Raw genomic sequence first — 18779 nt, 5'->3', positions numbered from 1 at the left:
AGGCTTCACTATTATGTGAACCTGAAAGAGAAAGCTTGACCTAGTCATCATAAATGACTCGTCCGACTTCTATAGGTCCACTGGGTTAGCGGCACATACGCACATGCATATGTATGTGTCCCAACTTAATTAGAATAGTGAAAGGTGGGAGATAAAGTTAGCCATACCTAGATGTATACCAGGCTATCAGGCATATCCTTGTATGTATAGGTATCCTATTATTTTAGGTGATTAGGGGCAGATATATTCGAGTAAATGTCATGGTGCATACGCATACGCGAATATACGGGGTTAACTACTACTACAGTGAAGGGTACTACTATATTCAGTATTGGATTAAATATAGGAAAGAAAAAACATTCAAACTAGAATTTACATGGGCACCAAAAATAGGAAAAAGAAATTAAATACGTAGGGTTTTACTTTAAAAGATTTTTAGTTAAAGAAGTACGGGATTCGAAATTAAGATGAGGGAGATATAAATTTCCTAAGTTTATGGGCATGCCGCGAATGAAAAGGTGCTCAGAAATTATTTCTAGAATTTTAGCTAATGGAAAATGAGTGGCAAATATTTATGTAGGTTCTAGGGTGACTCTGGTTTATTTAGAAAATTTTCCGTAAAGACTTATCTTTAATCTCCAGTGGACGTTTCCCGTGTGTGTGCCCAGTGTTTTCCTCCGCTTAGACTGACACGTGGGCCCATGCTGTTGGGAGTCGGCCTGCTGCCTAGGCTGTGAACCGATCTGTGGACTTGCCTTCCTTCCCCCTCTGGTCTTTATAGACCGGCTTCATACAAGTTTGAGGGAGGGGGTGAGCCACTGCCGCGTGGGCCCCGACTGGAACGATGTGGCCGAGCGCCCGTATTGGGTGGCCACGACGCGGCGTCGGTTGCTCCTCCTCTGTCCGCATCCCATCCGAGCGAGCGAGAAAGAGCGAAGCAGAGCAACGAGGAAAGCAGAGTGGAGAGAGAGAAGGGGAGAGGGAAAAGCAAGGCGCCGGCGGCAGAGAACTCGGCAGCGCAAGGAGAGGTGAAAGCAGGAACAATGCAGAGAGAAGAGAGAGGAAGAGGGATGGAGGGAGAGAGAGAGAGAGAGAGAGAGAGAGAGAGAGAGAGAGAGAGAGAGAGAGAGAGAGGAGCAGAGGATGGGGAGGAGGGAGCAGGGCTGCGCGACGCTTCGGCGAGGGCAGCTCCGAGCGGTGGGGCTAGCTCCGGTGATGGTGGAAGCAGAGCGGCGGCTCTGGAGGTGCTCGGCTCCGGCGACGGCGGTGGCTGTGCTTATCGACTCTGGCTGGGCGTGTGGAGGAGGGAGGCCGAAAGGTGAGGGAAGGAGCTCAGTGCGACGAGCGGCTGCGGTGCTTGGCCTCGGGCCGAGGTGCAGACTCGTCGACACCTTGCTGCCTCCTTGCGGTTCTCGTCGACACCCTCGCGTAGATGTTTATGATAAAATATTGTGAGAGTTGAAAACTTCTGAATAAGCTGGCTGGCCGGCTGAGGCTGGGCTGGGCCAGCCCACTCACAAACCCACACGAACAGGCTGAGGGATTCCCTCGTAGGTTAGACCCAACCCACACGGCTTCTCAACCAAACGCATGTCCATCTTGGTCGAACCCGTTCCAACCCAGTTCAATCCTCACTCAAACCAAACACAGACTCGGTGGACGACTCATAATGGAACATGACTAACCAAAGCTTTTTTTTTACTGGACTTGCACGGATACTTGATGGAATTCTGGGCGCACGCGGGCAATTAAAGGTGAGCTTATTGGTTCAGCTAGGCAACCCAGTCCATGTCCCCAATTCAGCTAGGCACAATCAATCCATCTTATTTAATCCTGTAATTGAAGACCCATAATTGAATTTCATTTCACTAACAGATACTTTTGACCGGACTTGCACCGGTACCAATCCATGATGGAATTAATGGCGCACCCAGCAAGTTTAAAAAATTCCCCAAAAGCACAAGCACTCTGCATGCTTACCTTGTTTGTGTATGCATTAATGAAACTCTGATGTCCTTCATGAGCGCATTACACAAATCCTTCAGCAGCGATGCTGCTCCTCCAGCTGCTTTTGCTGCTCTCTGCCACCGCAACCAACAGTGCAACCGCTTCCTCGCCAAGCCAGCCAAGCCATAATGGTGACGAAGGAGCTCTTCTCGCTTTCATGGCAAAGATGTCCGGCCACTCTGGCGTGCTGGACTCGTGGAACAAGAGCACCAGCTACTGCAGCTGGGAGGGCGTCACCTGCGGCAGGAGGCACCGGTGGAGGGTGGTAGGCCTGAACCTCAGTTCCCAGGGGCTCGCCGGCACCATCTCCCCTGCCATCGGCAACCTCACCTTCCTGCGCTTACTCGACCTGAGGTCCAACGGCCTGCAGGGAGAGATCCCAGCCAGCATCGGCTCCCTCAGGCGCCTCCGACGCCTTGACCTCGGCTTCAACATGCTCACCGGCGTCATCCCGAGCAACATTAGCCGTTGCATCAGCCTCCGTGAGATTTTCATCCAACACAACGAAGGCCTGCAGGGAAGCATCCCAGTTGAGATTGGCAGCATGCCGTCGCTCTCGGTTCTAGCGCTGGAAAACAACAGCATTACCGGAACCATCCCGTCGTCTCTTGGGAACCTTTCCCGGCTGGCCGTCCTGTCCTTGATAAGGAACTTCCTAGAGGGACCAATCCCTGCAGGCATCGGCAACAATCCATATCTCAAGTGGCTTCAGCTCTCTGCTAACAATCTCTCTGGTTTGCCCCCTTCTTCCCTGTACAACCTATCATCTGTTTCTCACTTTTCTGTGGCTGTCAACCAGCTCCATGGCCGTCTACCGTCTGACCTGGGGAAAAGCCTTCCCAGCATCCAACAGTTTGTGATTGGAGGAAACCGATTTACTGGAGCACTTCCTCCGTCGTTAACAAATTTCTCCAGGCTCCAGAAACTTTACGCCGAAGTCAATAGTTTTATCGGAATTGTTCCTTCCGGATGGGGCAGATTGCAAAATCTTGAAGTGTTTGCTCTGTCTGATAACATCTTAGAAGCAAACAACGAGGAAGAGGGGGAATTTATTGGTTCTTTTGCGAATTGTAGCAGATTACAGGTACTGGGCTTTGGATCGAACAAATTTTCAGGGAAGCTGCCAGGTCTGTTGGTTAATCTGTCTACTAATATCCAGTGGTTGGAGATTGCCAAGAACAACATATCCGGTGTCATCCCATCAGACATTGGAAATTTGGCAGGTCTTGATATGCTTGATTTTGGTGAAAACTTACTCACTGGGGCCATTCCTGAAAGCATCGGGAAGCTTACACGGTTGCAGCAGCTAGGCCTCTATTCAAACTACCTCTCAGGTCATCTACCATCCTCCATCGGAAACCTTTCTAGCCTACTTCTACTTTATGCAGGCAACAACACCTTTGAGGGGCCAATTCCACCAACCATTGGAAACTTGAGCAAACTTTTAGTCCTAGATCTGTCATATAACAACCTTACTGGCTTGATTCCTAACCAAATTATGGAGCTGCCATCGATCACAATATTTCTGGATCTGTCCAACAACATGCTGGAGGGACCACTTCCGTTAGAAGTTGGTAGTTTGGTACATCTTGAACAGCTCTTCCTATCACGAAACAAACTGTCAGGTGAGATACCTGATACTATTGGCAACTGCAGGGTCATGGAAATCCTCTCAATGGATGGCAACTCGTTCCAAGGAAGCATACCTGCTACGTTCAAGAACATGGCAGGCTTGACTGTACTTAATTTGACGGACAACAAACTAGATGGAAGCATCCCTGGCAACCTGGCTACCCTTACCAACCTACAGGAGTTGTATCTTGGCCACAACAATTTATCCAGAACAATCCCAGAGCTTTTAGGTAATTCAACATCGCTGCTTCGTCTAGATCTGTCCTACAACAGTTTGCAAGGTGAAGTACCAAAAGGAGGAGTTTTCAAAAATTTGACTGGACTATCAATTGTTAGTAACAATGCATTGTGCGGGGGATACCACAGCTCCATCTGCCAAAATGCTCAAGCTTTCATGCAAGAAAGAATAGCAAAGGCATACCCAAGTTTCTTCTAATAACAATCCCAACAATAGGAAGTCTCATCTTGCTTTTTTTGGTTTGGGCTGGATTTCACTATAGAAAGTCCAAGACAACACTGAAGAAAGATCTGCCACCACAATTTGCAGAGGTAGAGCTTCCAATAGTTCCATACAATGATATACTGAAAGGAACAGATGGATTTTCAGAAGCAAATGTGCTTGGAAAGGGAAGATATGGTACAGTATACAAGGGCACACTAGAAAATCAAGCCATTGTCGTCGTCCGTAAAGGTGTTTAATGTCCAGCAATCAGGATCCTACAAAAGCTTCCAGGCTGAATGTGAGGCACTAAGAAGAGTGAGGCACCGATGCCTTCTAAAGATCATTACATGTTGTTCTAGCATCAACCACCAGGGTCAAGACTTCAGAGCACTAGTCTTTGAGTTCATGGCTAATGGCAGCTTAGATAGATGGATCCACTCAAATTTAGAAGGCCAAAATAGACAAGGAGCGCTCAGTCTGTCACAGAGGTTGGATATCGCTGTGGACATTGTGGATGCTTTAGACTATCTTCACAACGGTTGCCAACCATCAATCATCCATTGTGATCTCAAGCCAAGTAACATTCTTCTCAATCAGGACATGAGAGCTCGAGTTGGAGATTTTGGCATTGCTAGAGTTCTAGATGAAGCAACAAGCAAACGTCCTGTGAATTCTAGTAGCACCATAGGAATAAGAGGTTCCATTGGATATATTGCTCCAGGTAACTAAAGTTATTTTGTTTCATGCTTCAAATAATAGCATCTATCCCTATTACCTAATCAATATGTGCTGCTGCATGGGTTAGTAATTGTTAAAAAATAAGTCAGAAATTCATGGATAATTGGGTTAGAGCTCAACAAAATTGCTTATCTTTGCTCTTTCCCATTTGCTCATATGCTTGCCTTTAATTTGAATCTTAGCTTCCGCTATGTGTTGGATATAGAAACTAGCATTCAATGCTTCCCTCAAACATGTACCCATCGTCTGCGACACACATCATGCATTTATACCATAAGTGGATAACTTGGAAAATATATATGGTTACTTTTAAAATAGTTTTTTTTTAAAAACAGCAGATGCATGCTATTAGATTTAGACTCAGAATTAGTTTAAAATGTTTATAATAACAACACAGGTGGGTTATTTTAAGTTAGTTTTCACAATGTCATATGTTGGTAATTTAAATATACAAGATAGAAAAGGCCATTTAAGAATGTTTTTATAATGGCTGAGAAGTGTAATTTTTTAGAAAGCACAATATACCAAATGCATATTATCACTACCGGTAACTATAGTATACTGAATTGATGGCTGATGTCTTTTATTTTTGTGAGAACATCTCAGATTTACTTTTAGTTATGGCTTATTGTCTTGTGAGCACTAATGTCGAGGCTTCAATAGGATTATCCAATTGCTAATAGTAAGATGCACATCAAGTAGTCTTTGAGTTTTATACACACGTGCGCGCGCGCACACACACACATATATATATAGTAGTTCTATATATAGGGAGACTATATTCAGTAGCTAGCTACAAAATAAGTTATTCTGTAGCCACCTCCATTTACGATAATTTTATATACTAGTTTACGATAATGTCTATACATATTTACGATAGTTGGGTTACTATAACACATGGGGATATTTACCATAACGTTATAGTAAACCACTTAGTAAGGAGTTACTATAATCTCGTAAATTAACATAGTAATTATCGTAACTCAAAGTGGCTACAGAATAAATTATTTTGTAGCCAGCTACAAGGTAGTAGTTCTATATATATATATACACTGTGGCCAGCTGCAGAATATATATATGCCTATGTATCCTCATATTTCATTTCACTGCAGAATATGGAGAAGGGCTTGCGGTGTCAACTTCTGGAGATGTGTTTAGTCTTGGCATCACTTTGATCGAGATGTTCACAGGGAAGAGCCCGACAGATGATATGTTTAGAGATGGGATAAGCTTGCATTATTATGCCGAGGCAGCTCTTCCTGACAAGATTATGGAGATAGCAGATCCCAACATCTGGCTGCATGATGGAGTAAACAATAGCAATGATACAAGACATATAACAAGAACCAGGGAATGTTTGTCGGCGGTTATTCAGCTTGGTGTCCTTTGTTCAAAGCAATTGTCCATAGAGCGATTGTCAATGAACGATGCTGCTACAAAGATGCATGCTATCAGAGATAAATATATTTTTACTCAATAATAAAATGGTGTTAGTTCATATTAATCACCACTACCTTATACTATCATGTTTCTCTAAATGTATTGTTGAAGTCTATAATATATTTGCTTATCTTTTTCCAGTAGTAATATCTCCTTCTATTAATATATCTACCCAGGGAGCAACCCCCTCCTGTTATGTAAAAAAGTATACATATTTGATTATTTTGGGGATGAGCTGTACTGCCTGTACATGATTTTTATCAATTTTGTTGTGTTGTCTTTTATCATTGGTTAAGATGTTGGTGATCCTAAAAGACAATGGGTTAGCTGGAATCATGCTAGTATAAATGTCACGATGCCATTACACTATTTGTCTGACTTGTTATTACATTTTGCTGTATAATCAAACCATACCACTTTATACATATTTGATAATGTTGACCCCACATATAGTCAATTGTATTTCGGTATTGCCTACAATACCCTTTTTCTTCCCCTCCTCCGATGCCTCCAGCTTGCCTAATGCCCTAACCCACTAATGTGGGCTCAATGATGGTGGCCCTCCCATGCTTTGGAGAGGGACACAAGGCCCGTGTGGAAGTTTTTTTTTAGAAAGGCAGCAAGAGATTTGTCGGATTTTTATTAGACGAGCAAAAAGGAATAAGAAAAAAAGAATTACAACAAACAACGGGAGAACAAGCTCACCGTCACCATGGCACACCGGCCGACAACCCAACTAGATGCCCACCTGGACGACAACTTAAAGTCTAGAAAAACGCCCTGAAGTCGAAAAAACACAAAACCAGACCAACCGAACAGTGACCAACAAATGCTAGAACTACTCCTGTTGTGGACCAGCATGAAATCTTGTTGCCAACTGGTATTGCTCTATATCTTCCTTGCAAAGGAGTGCCATCTGACTAGGCTGCAACGACTTGTTCTGAAATGTTCTTCGATTCCTTTCCTTCCATAAATTCCACCAAAAATAGACCATAATGCCATCAAACGCCTTTCTCTGATCTTTGTATGTCTTAATTTTGCACTTTCGCCAGTAGTTGTGCAGGGATCCTGTCATTCTGACAGTATCAATCACTGATAGGCTGAACTATCGCTTGATGAAGGACCAAACTTGCCTTGAGAAAGTGCAGTCCTTGCAAAGATGTATCGGTGTTTCTGAGTCAATACCACAAAGCTTGCATACTGGATCATTTGGCCAATTTCTTTTAATCAAAGGCCCGTGTGGAAGTCCCAAATTGGTTTTGGTAATTGAGTGACAACCTTAGGTGGTACACTAGGTTGAGCAAGATATAGAACCATGGTGAAGATGTGGTTTGGTCATGTGATGATAGTGCCCATGTGTGGTTAATGTAATGATTTAAACTATTGTAATAGTAAGTACGTTTAGTCTGATATTCTATAATTTGAAATATATATGTGTTTGGACTTCCTAGGCCCACATATATATATTGGTACTTGATTTTACATTGTAAAACTGGGTGCAGCAAATTGTTATCGGAGCCTAGTTGATTGTAGGATGATCAGCCTAGTTAGAACTACACGACTTTTAGGCTTTTATCTTTTACTCCTCCCTCATGTGGTCAGGCATAGCAGGGAGGCCGACCCTGACGGAGAGGACTCCGACAGCTCCGACAATGACGGGGCAGTGGTGGCAACGACAACGACTAGGGCGGGTAGGACACCAAGTGTTGGACCATGGAATTATGCACCCACGTACAATGGTAACAACTTCTACCACCTATGTTTGTTGCCTCTCCTGCATCGTTTCTACACTCAAGTAAAGGTGGGGTACATGACTGAGCACTGGATTCACCCGAGGCACTAGGGTTTTTGGAAGACCTTGGTGTACATCAACACGGCTGGACAGGTGCGCTCTGTCCACAACCCGAGGCACATGAGGCAGTTGTTGGAGATGATGTCAGGTAAGATCTGGATATCTACCACTCCTTCTTCCCTCGGATAGAGGCGGAGACAGACTGCTACCTTCATCACCATGAGAGCGGTCAGTCTAGGTGCCAAGTGTCTTCAGTTGTAATACGTACGTTTCCTCTGATATTCCATAATTTAGAATATAAATGTGTTTGGACTTTCCAGGCGTACATATATCGGTACTTGGTTTGACTATGTAAAAATGGTATGACAAGACAAGACATTTGTCATCCGTTGCTTCCTTCTAATCAGACAAACGTACGCTTGTCTCGGTTGTTTCGTTGGTGTTGAACAACAACCGGTGGTTGTTGAAACCACTTGCATGACAGGTAGACAGTCCCTTCAAACCAAAATGGCACGCATTCCGGCATGACTGCATGGGTTGACCGCTAATTTTATTTAATAGACAAGAGCAACGCTGCCAAAACACCTGCATCCTTCACATTTTCAAAGCCACTTCTTACAGGCAGGAGCTTCCTGCCACGATTATCTCTATCCATTCTCAGTTTCTTTCTGTAGGTATATATGTGTGGCATCGTGTCTCTTTTCTAGAGTTCTTATTAGTATCTAAAAATTCTGAACTAATATCATCTGCTTTGTAATGTGTGCCTCTGCGTGCAGACATATATATCGAGCTCAGGATGAGAATCTGGTATGTCTGTCTGCTGCTTTTCTTCCTGGTCATATCTACTATTTTACTCTTGGGTTCTTCCCAAACAACTCGAAGCAGCAATAACAAGGACCAAGAGGCTCTCCTTGATCTGAAATCCTTCATCACTAGTGATCCCTCCGGGGCGCTATCATCATGGGGGAATGGCTCGTCGGAGTGCACATGGACAGGGGTGAACTGCAAAAATGGTGGCAGGGTTACAGAGCTGGATCTCAGGGCCCTCAACTTGGTTGGGACTATCAGCCCTCACATTGGCAATCTCACAGCTCTACGTTCCTTGTACCTACATGATAATCACTTTGCCAGTAATATCCCTAACCATCTTGGTCGGCTTCGTCAACTCCAATTGCTAAATCTTAGTGGTAACCTTCTTACCGGAACCATTCCCCCGGCTTTCACAAACTGCACTAGTCTCATGACCATCGATTTGTCAGGGAACGCCATTTCTGGTGGAATCCCTGCATCCATGCATCTTCTTCAGAAACTTCGGGTCCTAAACATGGGGAAGAACCAGCTAGATGGCAGTATTCCCCCATCAATTGGCAACTTGTCACTGCTAAGCCATCTTGATGTCAACACAAACAACCTCACCGGTGAAATCCCTGAAGCAATGGGCAGGCTGGATCATATCCAGCACCTCCAGCTCTCCATAAACAGCCTAAAAGGCATAGTTTCCATGCAACTTTACAATCGCTCTACACTTGTTTTCTTTGCATTTGCAAAGAATGACCTTTATGGTGAGATCCCGAGTGATATCGGTTTTCGGCTCCCAAACCTATGCGTGTTCCACAATTGCTTCAACAAGTTCAGTGGTCCGATCCCACCGTCTCTCCACAACGTGACCAAGATTGAAAGCATAAGGATGTTAACAACCTATTTACCAGCTCAGTGCCACCTGGTCTTAACAGACTACATAGTCTTGTCATGTACAATATTGGCTTCAACCATATATCTGACACCACAAGCATCATTACAGGCCTAACAAACTGCACTAACCTGCAATTCATTGCCCTTGATGAGAATCTCATCGAGGGATGGCTGCCTGATTCATTTGGCAACCTGTCAAGTTCCCTTGAAAAGCTATACCTTGGTGGCAACAGGATAAACGGTCAAATACCGCTGTCCATAGGAGGTTTAACATCTTTAACATTGCTCAACATGAGTTACAACCAACTATCTGGGAGTATCCCATCAGAGATAGGTCGTCTCAGCCAGCTGACAGTGCTTGGTCTTGCTGGGAACAAACTTTCAGGGCTACTCCCAGCAGAGATTGGGCACCTTACTCAACTCACATGACTAGAGATTAGCAAGAATGAGTTGGTTGGTAGAATCCCAGACGAGTTGGGTCTCCTCCAGCGTGTTCTTTCGCTGGATATATCCAGCAACAAACTTCATGGGGACATCCCTTCCTCCCTCTTTGCACTCAGGAGCCTTAGTTCTGTTCTTAATCTGTCACATAATTCACTTTCTGGAGCATTAACTGATACCATTGGCCAGCTAGAGAATATCATCGCCATTGACCTCTCCGACAATCCACTCAACAGCAGTATCCCACTGTCGATAGGGCAGTGCCGGAGCCTGCAAGCATTATCCTTGAGCAGAAATGATATGTCAGGAGTGATCCCTGATAGTATTGGGAATAATCTTAGAGGTATGCAAATACTAGACCTTTCAGACAACAAGTTAACCCGTAGCATACCTGAAAGCCTAGCGAAGCTGCCTCTTAAACTATTAAACCTCTCAATGAATGACCTAAATGGGTTGGTTCCAAGCAGTGGAATCTTTGAGAACCACATCCATTGTTTACCTTTACGGAAACCCCAAAGCTGTGCTACTCAAGTTTAGCATGCTACAGTTCTCAATATTCCTCACAAAGTCGAAAGAAGCACATAGTGACTGCGGTTGTTGCTGCATCAGTAGCTACATTTTCCATCCTTGTGTTGATGATTCTTGTTACGTTGAGTTGGTCCAAGAGATATTCAGCAAATGCAAAGATACAACCGACAAGTGGCGGTATTAACAGTCAGAGCAAATAATCACCCACTTATTTCATACAAAGAGCTATGTCGTGTGACCAACAACTTTGACCAAGCAAACCTCATTGGGTTTGGTAGCTTTGGTTTGGTCTACAAAGCTACACTACATGATGAAACACCAGTGGCCGTCAAAGTGGTAGACCAATCCAAGGTGGGAGCACCGAAGAGCTGGGTTGCAGAGTGTGAGACCCTCAGAAATGTCAGGCACCGCAACCTCATAAAGCTGGTCACGGTTTGCGCAAGTGCTGATTTTGCTGGCAATGACTTCCATGCTGTGGTCTATGTGCTAATGAGCATTGGAAGCCTGGAGGACTGGATCCACCGCCGTAAACGCCACCAAGATGGGACCGGGCTCAATGCTGAAGAGGTGCTCAACATCCCGTTCGCTTCGCTGAAAAAACAAGCCAAAACACTGTTTCGGCTGATTTGTTGTGAGAGAGAAACACTGTTTCGGCTAAAAAAACAAGCTGAAAAGGATGGATTATAAGATAAGCGAATATGGGCAAGCCATTGATGCTGCCAGCGCACTGGAGTACATGCAAAATGACTGTGGGGGGCAGGTTGTGCACTGTGACATCAAACCCAGCAATGTGCTGCTGGATGGAGACATGACTGCAAAAGTTAGTGACTTTGGTTTAGCCCGGTTGTTAGCTCCAGTGCAACCAGAACAACAATCAATTTCCAGTATTCATGGAATCAAGGGCTCCATTGGATATATTCCACCTGGTAGTACATTATTCCTCTATACTTCTAATACTCATGCAAAGAAAAGTATTTACTATATATTGTGCATACTGCAACCAGTACTACTCATCATTGTGTTTATATTTCAACCCTAAACCTGTGTTATTCATAATATGGATATGGGAGTAAACCATCAACAAGAGGTGATGTCTACAGCTACGGCGTAATGCTCCTCAAGATGACTGGCAAGAGCCCTCTCGAACAGAGCTTTGGAGCTGAGGGGAAATCAATCTCATAAAATGGGTGCCAGATCATTTCCCCCATCGAACTCACGAAGTAATTGACAAGCGACTCATCCTGAGGAAAACGAACATAACTTGGTAGTTTTAAAAATAGAGAATGAGAAATTTAGAAATCTTATTGTATTACTCTATTTTTGTAGATATTTTATTTAAAAATGGCTAAATCATAGATTTTAGAATTTGGAATCTAATTTTAAATAATCTCTTGGAGCTACTCTTAGACAATGTGCACATTAGGGGGCGCAAGCAGCAACGGCGATTGGGGTGGGACGTGTCGTCGCCCAGTCCAATCATCACTGCTTGTAGGATTGTATATTGGGCAGCATAAGTGGCGTGGCCAGGGCAGGCCCTAAAAATTATGGGCCCTCCTAATCTGAGCATCTCCAACAGTACCTAAAAAATTCTTCCTAAAATCATTGAGTTTTTCAAGTCCCAAAACAATATTGGAAGCATCAAAGATGGGTTTCTCTAATAGTTTTCTAAAAAAGCACTCCTAAAAAATAAAAAAAAACAAACCCAGTGGCATTTTCGTAAATGACGCATCTAAAGGTACCGAAAAAAGCATCGTGTGCGTCGCTGCGGTTCGACTACTCCTCGGACTCGGCGAGGGGCACGATGTCGGAGCCGACGGGCGCTGACTCACCGGCCGGCACCAGGACCATGGCAAGGATGCTGTGGTGCTCGAGCAGTCGAGCTCATCACCGGCCGCCGCGCCATCAACCGCCCTGTTTGCTTGACTTATAAACCATACTTTTTCAGCCAACAAACAATATTTTTCTCTTACAACGACTCAGCCATCCAAGTGAACAGGACAAACATCGCCGGCCGTCTGGCGAGCTTTAAAAGGCGCAGGGCCGCGTCATCCAATTGCTGTGCAGGGGCACGAGCACGATGGGGCGCGTGGCTGTGGGTGCTTGTGAACGCTGGATTGGTGGTGTCTGAGCTCCGGTTGATTCCGTAGTGGATGCGTCCGTGTATAGTGGATGCGTCCGTGGGGGCTGGGGAGCTCGCGCGGCTTTATGTTGGAGCATGTGTGGCGCGTAGCGGTGTGTCCGGACGCCGGCGATAAGCCTCTGCGGCGAGGAGCGTGCAGTCGATACTGGACGCCTAGGGTGCGGGGCGGATACGCGGACGCGACCGCGCGCGTATCTTTACGCGCAAACAGCTCGGTTTTTCCAAATGCTAAGACATGGGGAAGTGGGATTAGGAGAGGTTAGAGATTGATTTTTTCCAATCTTACTAAAAATCCTAGATTAGGAGAGTATTTTGAGGACTCTTGGAGATGCTCTCAGTAATTAGTGACTAAACTTAACTAATTTGAGCCCAGTTAGTCTAAGTGTCAGTTACATTTTTTTAGTTCTTTATGCAGCTTACTAGAATCAATGTGCAAACATTCACCAATTATCTACATTGTGATGTTCTAACTCTCGAGTTCACTATGACGACTCGTCTTCCACGTGATAATTCATTATTGGACCCGGCATTGGCATCCACTGACACTCAACGGCCAATGCATACGGCACGATGACAACGAGGAGGCGACACTTGCCATGACGAGTTCCTCCTAGCTGCCACTAGTTGGCCAGTTAGTCCTTCCTGTTGGTATCGACATGCCTTCTCAATTTTCATTCTGATCTAACTTTTCAATTAAGATAATAGTGTACTTTCTTGACTAGTAGTTCAATGAATGGTTGAGAAGGTAGTTAAATACCTATTTTATGTAGTTCTTATTATTGAAAATTGTAAGCTGTATAATGGAACCTAATTTAGTTATTTTATTTGTCAAGATATAGTAACATCATTTGGGGCCTGGCTGATTGGATCGGTAGTGTTAAGTTCACATGCCCATGACAAGAGTTTTGGTTTTTCCACTATTAATATTTAATAAACAAGAACATAAACATAGGTTGATTATAAGTTGCTTAAGCTATCACCAATATAAATGTGTGAATGTTTAACATAGACGGTTTACGTAAAACAATCGTATCTATTAATTCATTTTCAATGGTGGCTTAGTAACATAAACCATATATAAAAAATATTTTTAAAAATTCAAATGTTCCCCGTCATATTATAATCAGTAAAGCATAATTTAACATATAGTTATGAATAATTAATTAATCTAATTTAATAAAGAAATTCACCATCTAGATCTAGATAATGAAAATCTAGGTCTAGATCTACTACTAGATCTATAACTACTCCACTCATGTATGGATCCATAATTATGAAATTGATGATATATAATGGAAGAAACATGCTTTGCATTCCCCCTCCATACACACACACCATAAAACCTAGATCGAATCAGACCACAAATTATGAAGATTCATCCAAAAATATATATATAGGACATATGCATTAACTAAACTTCTTGAGAAACCTCATTCAGAGAAATGAAGATCAAAACCTACCCTTGTATTTTGCATGTTTGAATCTCTAGGGACGTCTACAATGCGGGGCTGGCTTGGTTAGTACAGTACTGGTTGGAGAGGAAGAATGGTATTTATAGGGCCTGTTTGGCACAGCTCAGCTTCACTAGTAAAGCTGTTTTTTTAAACAGCTTCATGAGCAACTTTTTAAGTGAAGCTGAGCTGTTTTGGAAAAACTGTTTGGCAAAACAGCTTCACCAACAGCTTTCATGCATGGATGGGAAAGAGAAATGGGGGAAAGAGCTGGGATAAGCTACTTTTTTTCAGTTTTATCCCAACTCATGTCTTTGTGAGAGGGGGAGAAAAACAACTTTATGGATGAAGCTGTTTTAGAAATGAGTGTTTGGCAAATAAAACAGCTCATGAAGCTGTTGTGAGCTGTGCCAAATAGGCCCATAGAGTTGTTTGTATAGTCAGTAGGTTAAGAAAAACACTAGTGTAAATATATCTACACTGACGTGAACCTTAAGAAAACTGCCCGTGTAAATCCTAGATCTACACTTGGGGTCACACTTAAGCTAACTGTCATTATATATATATTTTACACTAGCGGTAGTGATTTACCCTTTGTGGTTTTCTTAAACCTACCTGCACTGATGGTTCATAACCATGGGCCCACTCTTCTCTTTCCATTGACTTCTACTCTTTATGAATCGTCTATGAAAAAAACTAGACGTCAGCCAAAAAAAAAACTATTTTTGTATTAGTGAAAGGGGCCCATATGTCATAGGCTCTTGCAGAATTAATTTTATAAACATGTGCCATTCATACGGCCTCCAAAATAAAGTGTCACGCAAATATTAATTCTACTTTAATTAATCCTAACATATTTCTTAGTAAAAATAATCATCAAACACTCAGCACATGATGATTTTCCCCCCACCCCTACATACCCAAGACTGTCGGTCTATCTTGAGGTCGTCGACAGGCATCAACTTCAGAGTTCGCAGACCGTGCTAGATCCGTTGGGGAGTGGAGTGGAGCCGCCTTTCCCTTTGTTTCGACAATGTTCATCAGTTCCAGAACACCGTTTTAGACCCGTTAGTGCTGATTTCCCCGGTCTGTGATAATGATATATAGAGCTGTCCTGCAATATTGGCTTGAACACATCTGTAATGATGCAATGCAAGGGCGGTAACCAATCGCTTTTGACTGAAGAAACCTGAACCCATCTCGGTACTCCCTTCATATGAAACGGCAGCTGGATCAGTAAATCCGGTATCTCTGACTTTAGCAGCCATGCTGCTCTTCACAAGCAGATGCCGCCTCCTCCAGCTGTTACTGTTAGTGCTCTCCACCACCACAACTAACCGTGCAACTGCTTCCTCATCTTCATCCACGGGCCGCGAGGTAAGGGCCTGTACGGCTAGCCGGCTGAAGCTGTTTTGTTGTGAGAGAAAAATACTATAGATTTAGCTGATAAGCCGGCTGATAAGTTCAAGCGAACATGCCCTAACTCTTCTCGATTTCAAGGCCAAGATCCCCTGCCACTCCGGTGTGCTGGACTGGACTCGTGGAACTAGAGCACCCGCTACCAGGGTTTTCTCTACGGGTATTTAAAAAAAAAAATCTCGGTGGTCACCAATAAATAGAAATATCGGATATATCATATATTTATCGGCAATAAAAAACTTTGGCACAAAATTTACAAAAATTGGTTATTTTTGTCCAGGAAACCATGTATATCATTTTAGATAAAAAAAACAAAAATGAATCCATACTATAACCTATAGTACAAAGAACCCTTTTCACCGCACACGGTGGTCTGGATGATTAGACTATAAACTATATGTCCGGTAGCAACGCGGACATTTTTCTAGTATAAACTAAATGGACTTGGCGAATGACCCATAAACAGAATTTGACTAATCAATACTACCTTTTGGACTGGACTTGCTACTTGATGGAATAATGGCACGCGCGTGCATAGAGCACAAGCACAGCTGCCCAAGTTGTGAAGTGTTGACGCACTCTGCATGCTATTTATGAAACCCTTGACTTCCTGAGCGCACAATGCTACTAGCTACCAGAGGCAAGGAGACCATTCTCTGTACTGGCTCAAATCCCTCCGCACCTAGCAGCCTAGCTATGATGTTCCTCCAGCTGCTTTTGCTGCTCTCCGCCATAGCAACCAACTGTGCAAGTGCAACCGCTACCGCTTCCTTGCCAAACCATAATGGTGACGAGGGAGCTCTTGTGGCTTTCAAGGCCAAGATCTCCGGCCACTCAGGCGTCCTGGACTCGTGGAACCAGAGCACCAGCTACTGCATCTGGGAGGGCGTCACCTGCGGCAGGAGGCACCCGTGGAGGGTGGTAGCCCTGAACCTCAGTTCCCAGGGGCTCGCCGGCACCATCTCCCCCGCCATCGGCAACCTCACCTTCCTGCGCTTGCTCAACCTGAGCTACCACAGCCTTCACGGTGAGATCCCTGCCAGCATCGGCTCCCTCAGGCGCCTTCAACGCCTTTACCTGGTCCAAAACACGCTCACTGGTGTCATCCCAAGTAACATCAGCCGCTGCATCAGCCTCCGTGAGATCCGCATCCAACACAACAAAGGCCTGCAGGGAAGCATCCCAGCCGAGATTGGGAACATGCCATCGCTCTCAGTTCTACAGCTGTCAAACAACAGCATCACCGGAACTATCCCGTCTTCTCTTACGAACCTTTCCCGGCAGAACATCACCGGAGAGACAACTATCTTGAGGGATCGATCCCTGCAGGCATCGGGAACAATCCGTATCTCGGTTTCCTTCGGCTCACCCTTAATAATCTCTCCGGTCGGCTCCCTCCTTCCCTATTCAACCTGTCATCTGATCTTTATATCTTTTATGCGGCTTTCAACCAGCTCCATGGCCATCTACCATCTGACCTGGGGAAAAGCCTTCCGAGCATCATCCAACAGTTTGGGATTGCAGGAAACCAATTTACTGGAGCTCTTCCGCCATCGCTAACCAACCTCTCCAGGCTCCAGCTTCTTGACTTGGGAACTAATAATTTTACTGGAGTTGTTCCTGCTGAATTGGGCAGATTGCAACAACTTGAAGTGTTTGCTCTGGAAGATAACATGTTAGAGGCAAACAACGAGGAAGAGTTGGAATTTATTGGTTCTTTGGCGAATTGTAGCAGATTACAGCACCTGTCCATTGGATGGAACAAGTTTTCAGGGAAGCTGCTGCCGGGTTCTTTGGCTAATTTGTCCACTAATCTCCAGTGGCTACAGATTTCAAGCAACAACATATCCGGTGTCATCCTATCAGATATTGGAAATTTGGCAGGTCTTGAGGTGCTTGATTTTGGTGAAAACTTACTCACTGGGGTCATTCCTGAAAGCATCGGGAAGCTTACACAATTGCAGGTGCTAGGCCTCAATTCAAACAACCTCTCAAGACATCTACTATCCTCCATCGGGAACCTGTCTAGTCTACTTCAGCTTTATGCAGGCGGCAACAGCTTGGAGGGGCCAATTCCACCAACCATTGGAAACTTGAGCAAACTTTTAGCCCTAGGTCTGTCATATAACAACCTTACTGGCTTGATTCCTAACCAAATTATGGAGCTGCCATCGATCACAATGTTTCTGGATCTGTCCAACAACATGCTGGAGGGATCACTTCCGTTAGAAGTTGGTAGTTTGGTACATCTTGAACAGCTCTTCCTATCAGGAAACAAACTGTCAGGTGAGATACCTGATACTATTGGCAACTGCAGGGTACTTAATTTGACGGACAACAAACTAGATGGAAGCATCCCTGGCAACCTGGCTACCCTTACCAACCTACAGGAGTTGTATCTTGGCCACAACAATTTATCCGGAACAATCCCAGAGCTTTTAGGTAATTCAACATCGCTGTTTCGTCGAATTTTTTTTAATTTTAACACTTTTTGGAAACTAATTTTAAATCTAACATCATCGGATTTTTTTAAACTAACACTTTTGGCCGCGCCTATTGCCCTAGCGTGGCCAAATGCCTATGCCGCGTCATGCATGGCGGCGCGGCAGAGGGCTGACGTGGCGGCGACTGAAATCGCTGACTACTGACGGGGCAGAGCACTACCCCAGATCTGGACATCACTGCCGGTTCAAAAACCCACTTCACTGCCGGATTTTGAACCGACAGTGGCATGCCAGCAGTGATGTTGGGTTGACATCACTGTCGGTCCTTAAAAACTGACACTGATCTATAGGAAACGGTGTCGGTTGCTGGATCCATCTGGCAGTGTCTAGTTGAACAACATTGCCGGTTTGTAGTTCCAACCGACAGTGATGGTTGCTTCAAGAGTGTCGGTTCTTGGCTCAAGCCAGCAGTGTTGAGCAAGCCTACACTGTCGGTTCATGGATCAAACCGGCAGTGTTGTCGTAAATATCAGTGTCGGTTGGTGGATCGAACCGGCAGTGTCGTTTTAAATATCAGTGTCGGTTCATGGATCAAACCGGCAGTGTTGTAGTA

The 18779-nt window shown here is 44.4% G+C and overlaps 1 protein-coding gene and 2 pseudogenes across 1 annotated transcript; all 3 read left to right on the top strand.

The window, feature by feature from the left end:
* Nucleotides 1–2072: 2072 nt before the first annotated feature.
* LOC136551205 (putative receptor-like protein kinase At3g47110) lies at nt 2073–6482 on the top strand (annotated as a pseudogene).
* A 1689-nt stretch (nt 6483–8171) lies between these two features.
* LOC136548288 (putative receptor-like protein kinase At3g47110) lies at nt 8172–11980 on the top strand (annotated as a pseudogene).
* Nucleotides 11981–16418: 4438 nt separating this feature from the next.
* LOC136548287 (receptor kinase-like protein Xa21) lies at nt 16419–18370 on the top strand. Its single transcript, XM_066539876.1, has 3 exons — nt 16419–17075; nt 17177–18164; nt 18288–18370. Exons 1-3 carry the CDS (start codon nt 16419–16421, stop codon nt 18368–18370), a joined length of 1728 nt encoding a protein of 575 aa, XP_066395973.1.
* Nucleotides 18371–18779: the final 409 nt, after the last annotated feature.

Source organism: Miscanthus floridulus, chromosome 4 (assembly GCF_019320115.1).
Source record: "Miscanthus floridulus cultivar M001 chromosome 4, ASM1932011v1, whole genome shotgun sequence".
NCBI classification, from domain to species: domain Eukaryota; kingdom Viridiplantae; phylum Streptophyta; class Magnoliopsida; order Poales; family Poaceae; genus Miscanthus; species Miscanthus floridulus.
The sequence above is the reverse complement of the archived record's forward strand: the minus strand, read 5'-3'. Positions and strand labels throughout refer to the sequence as shown.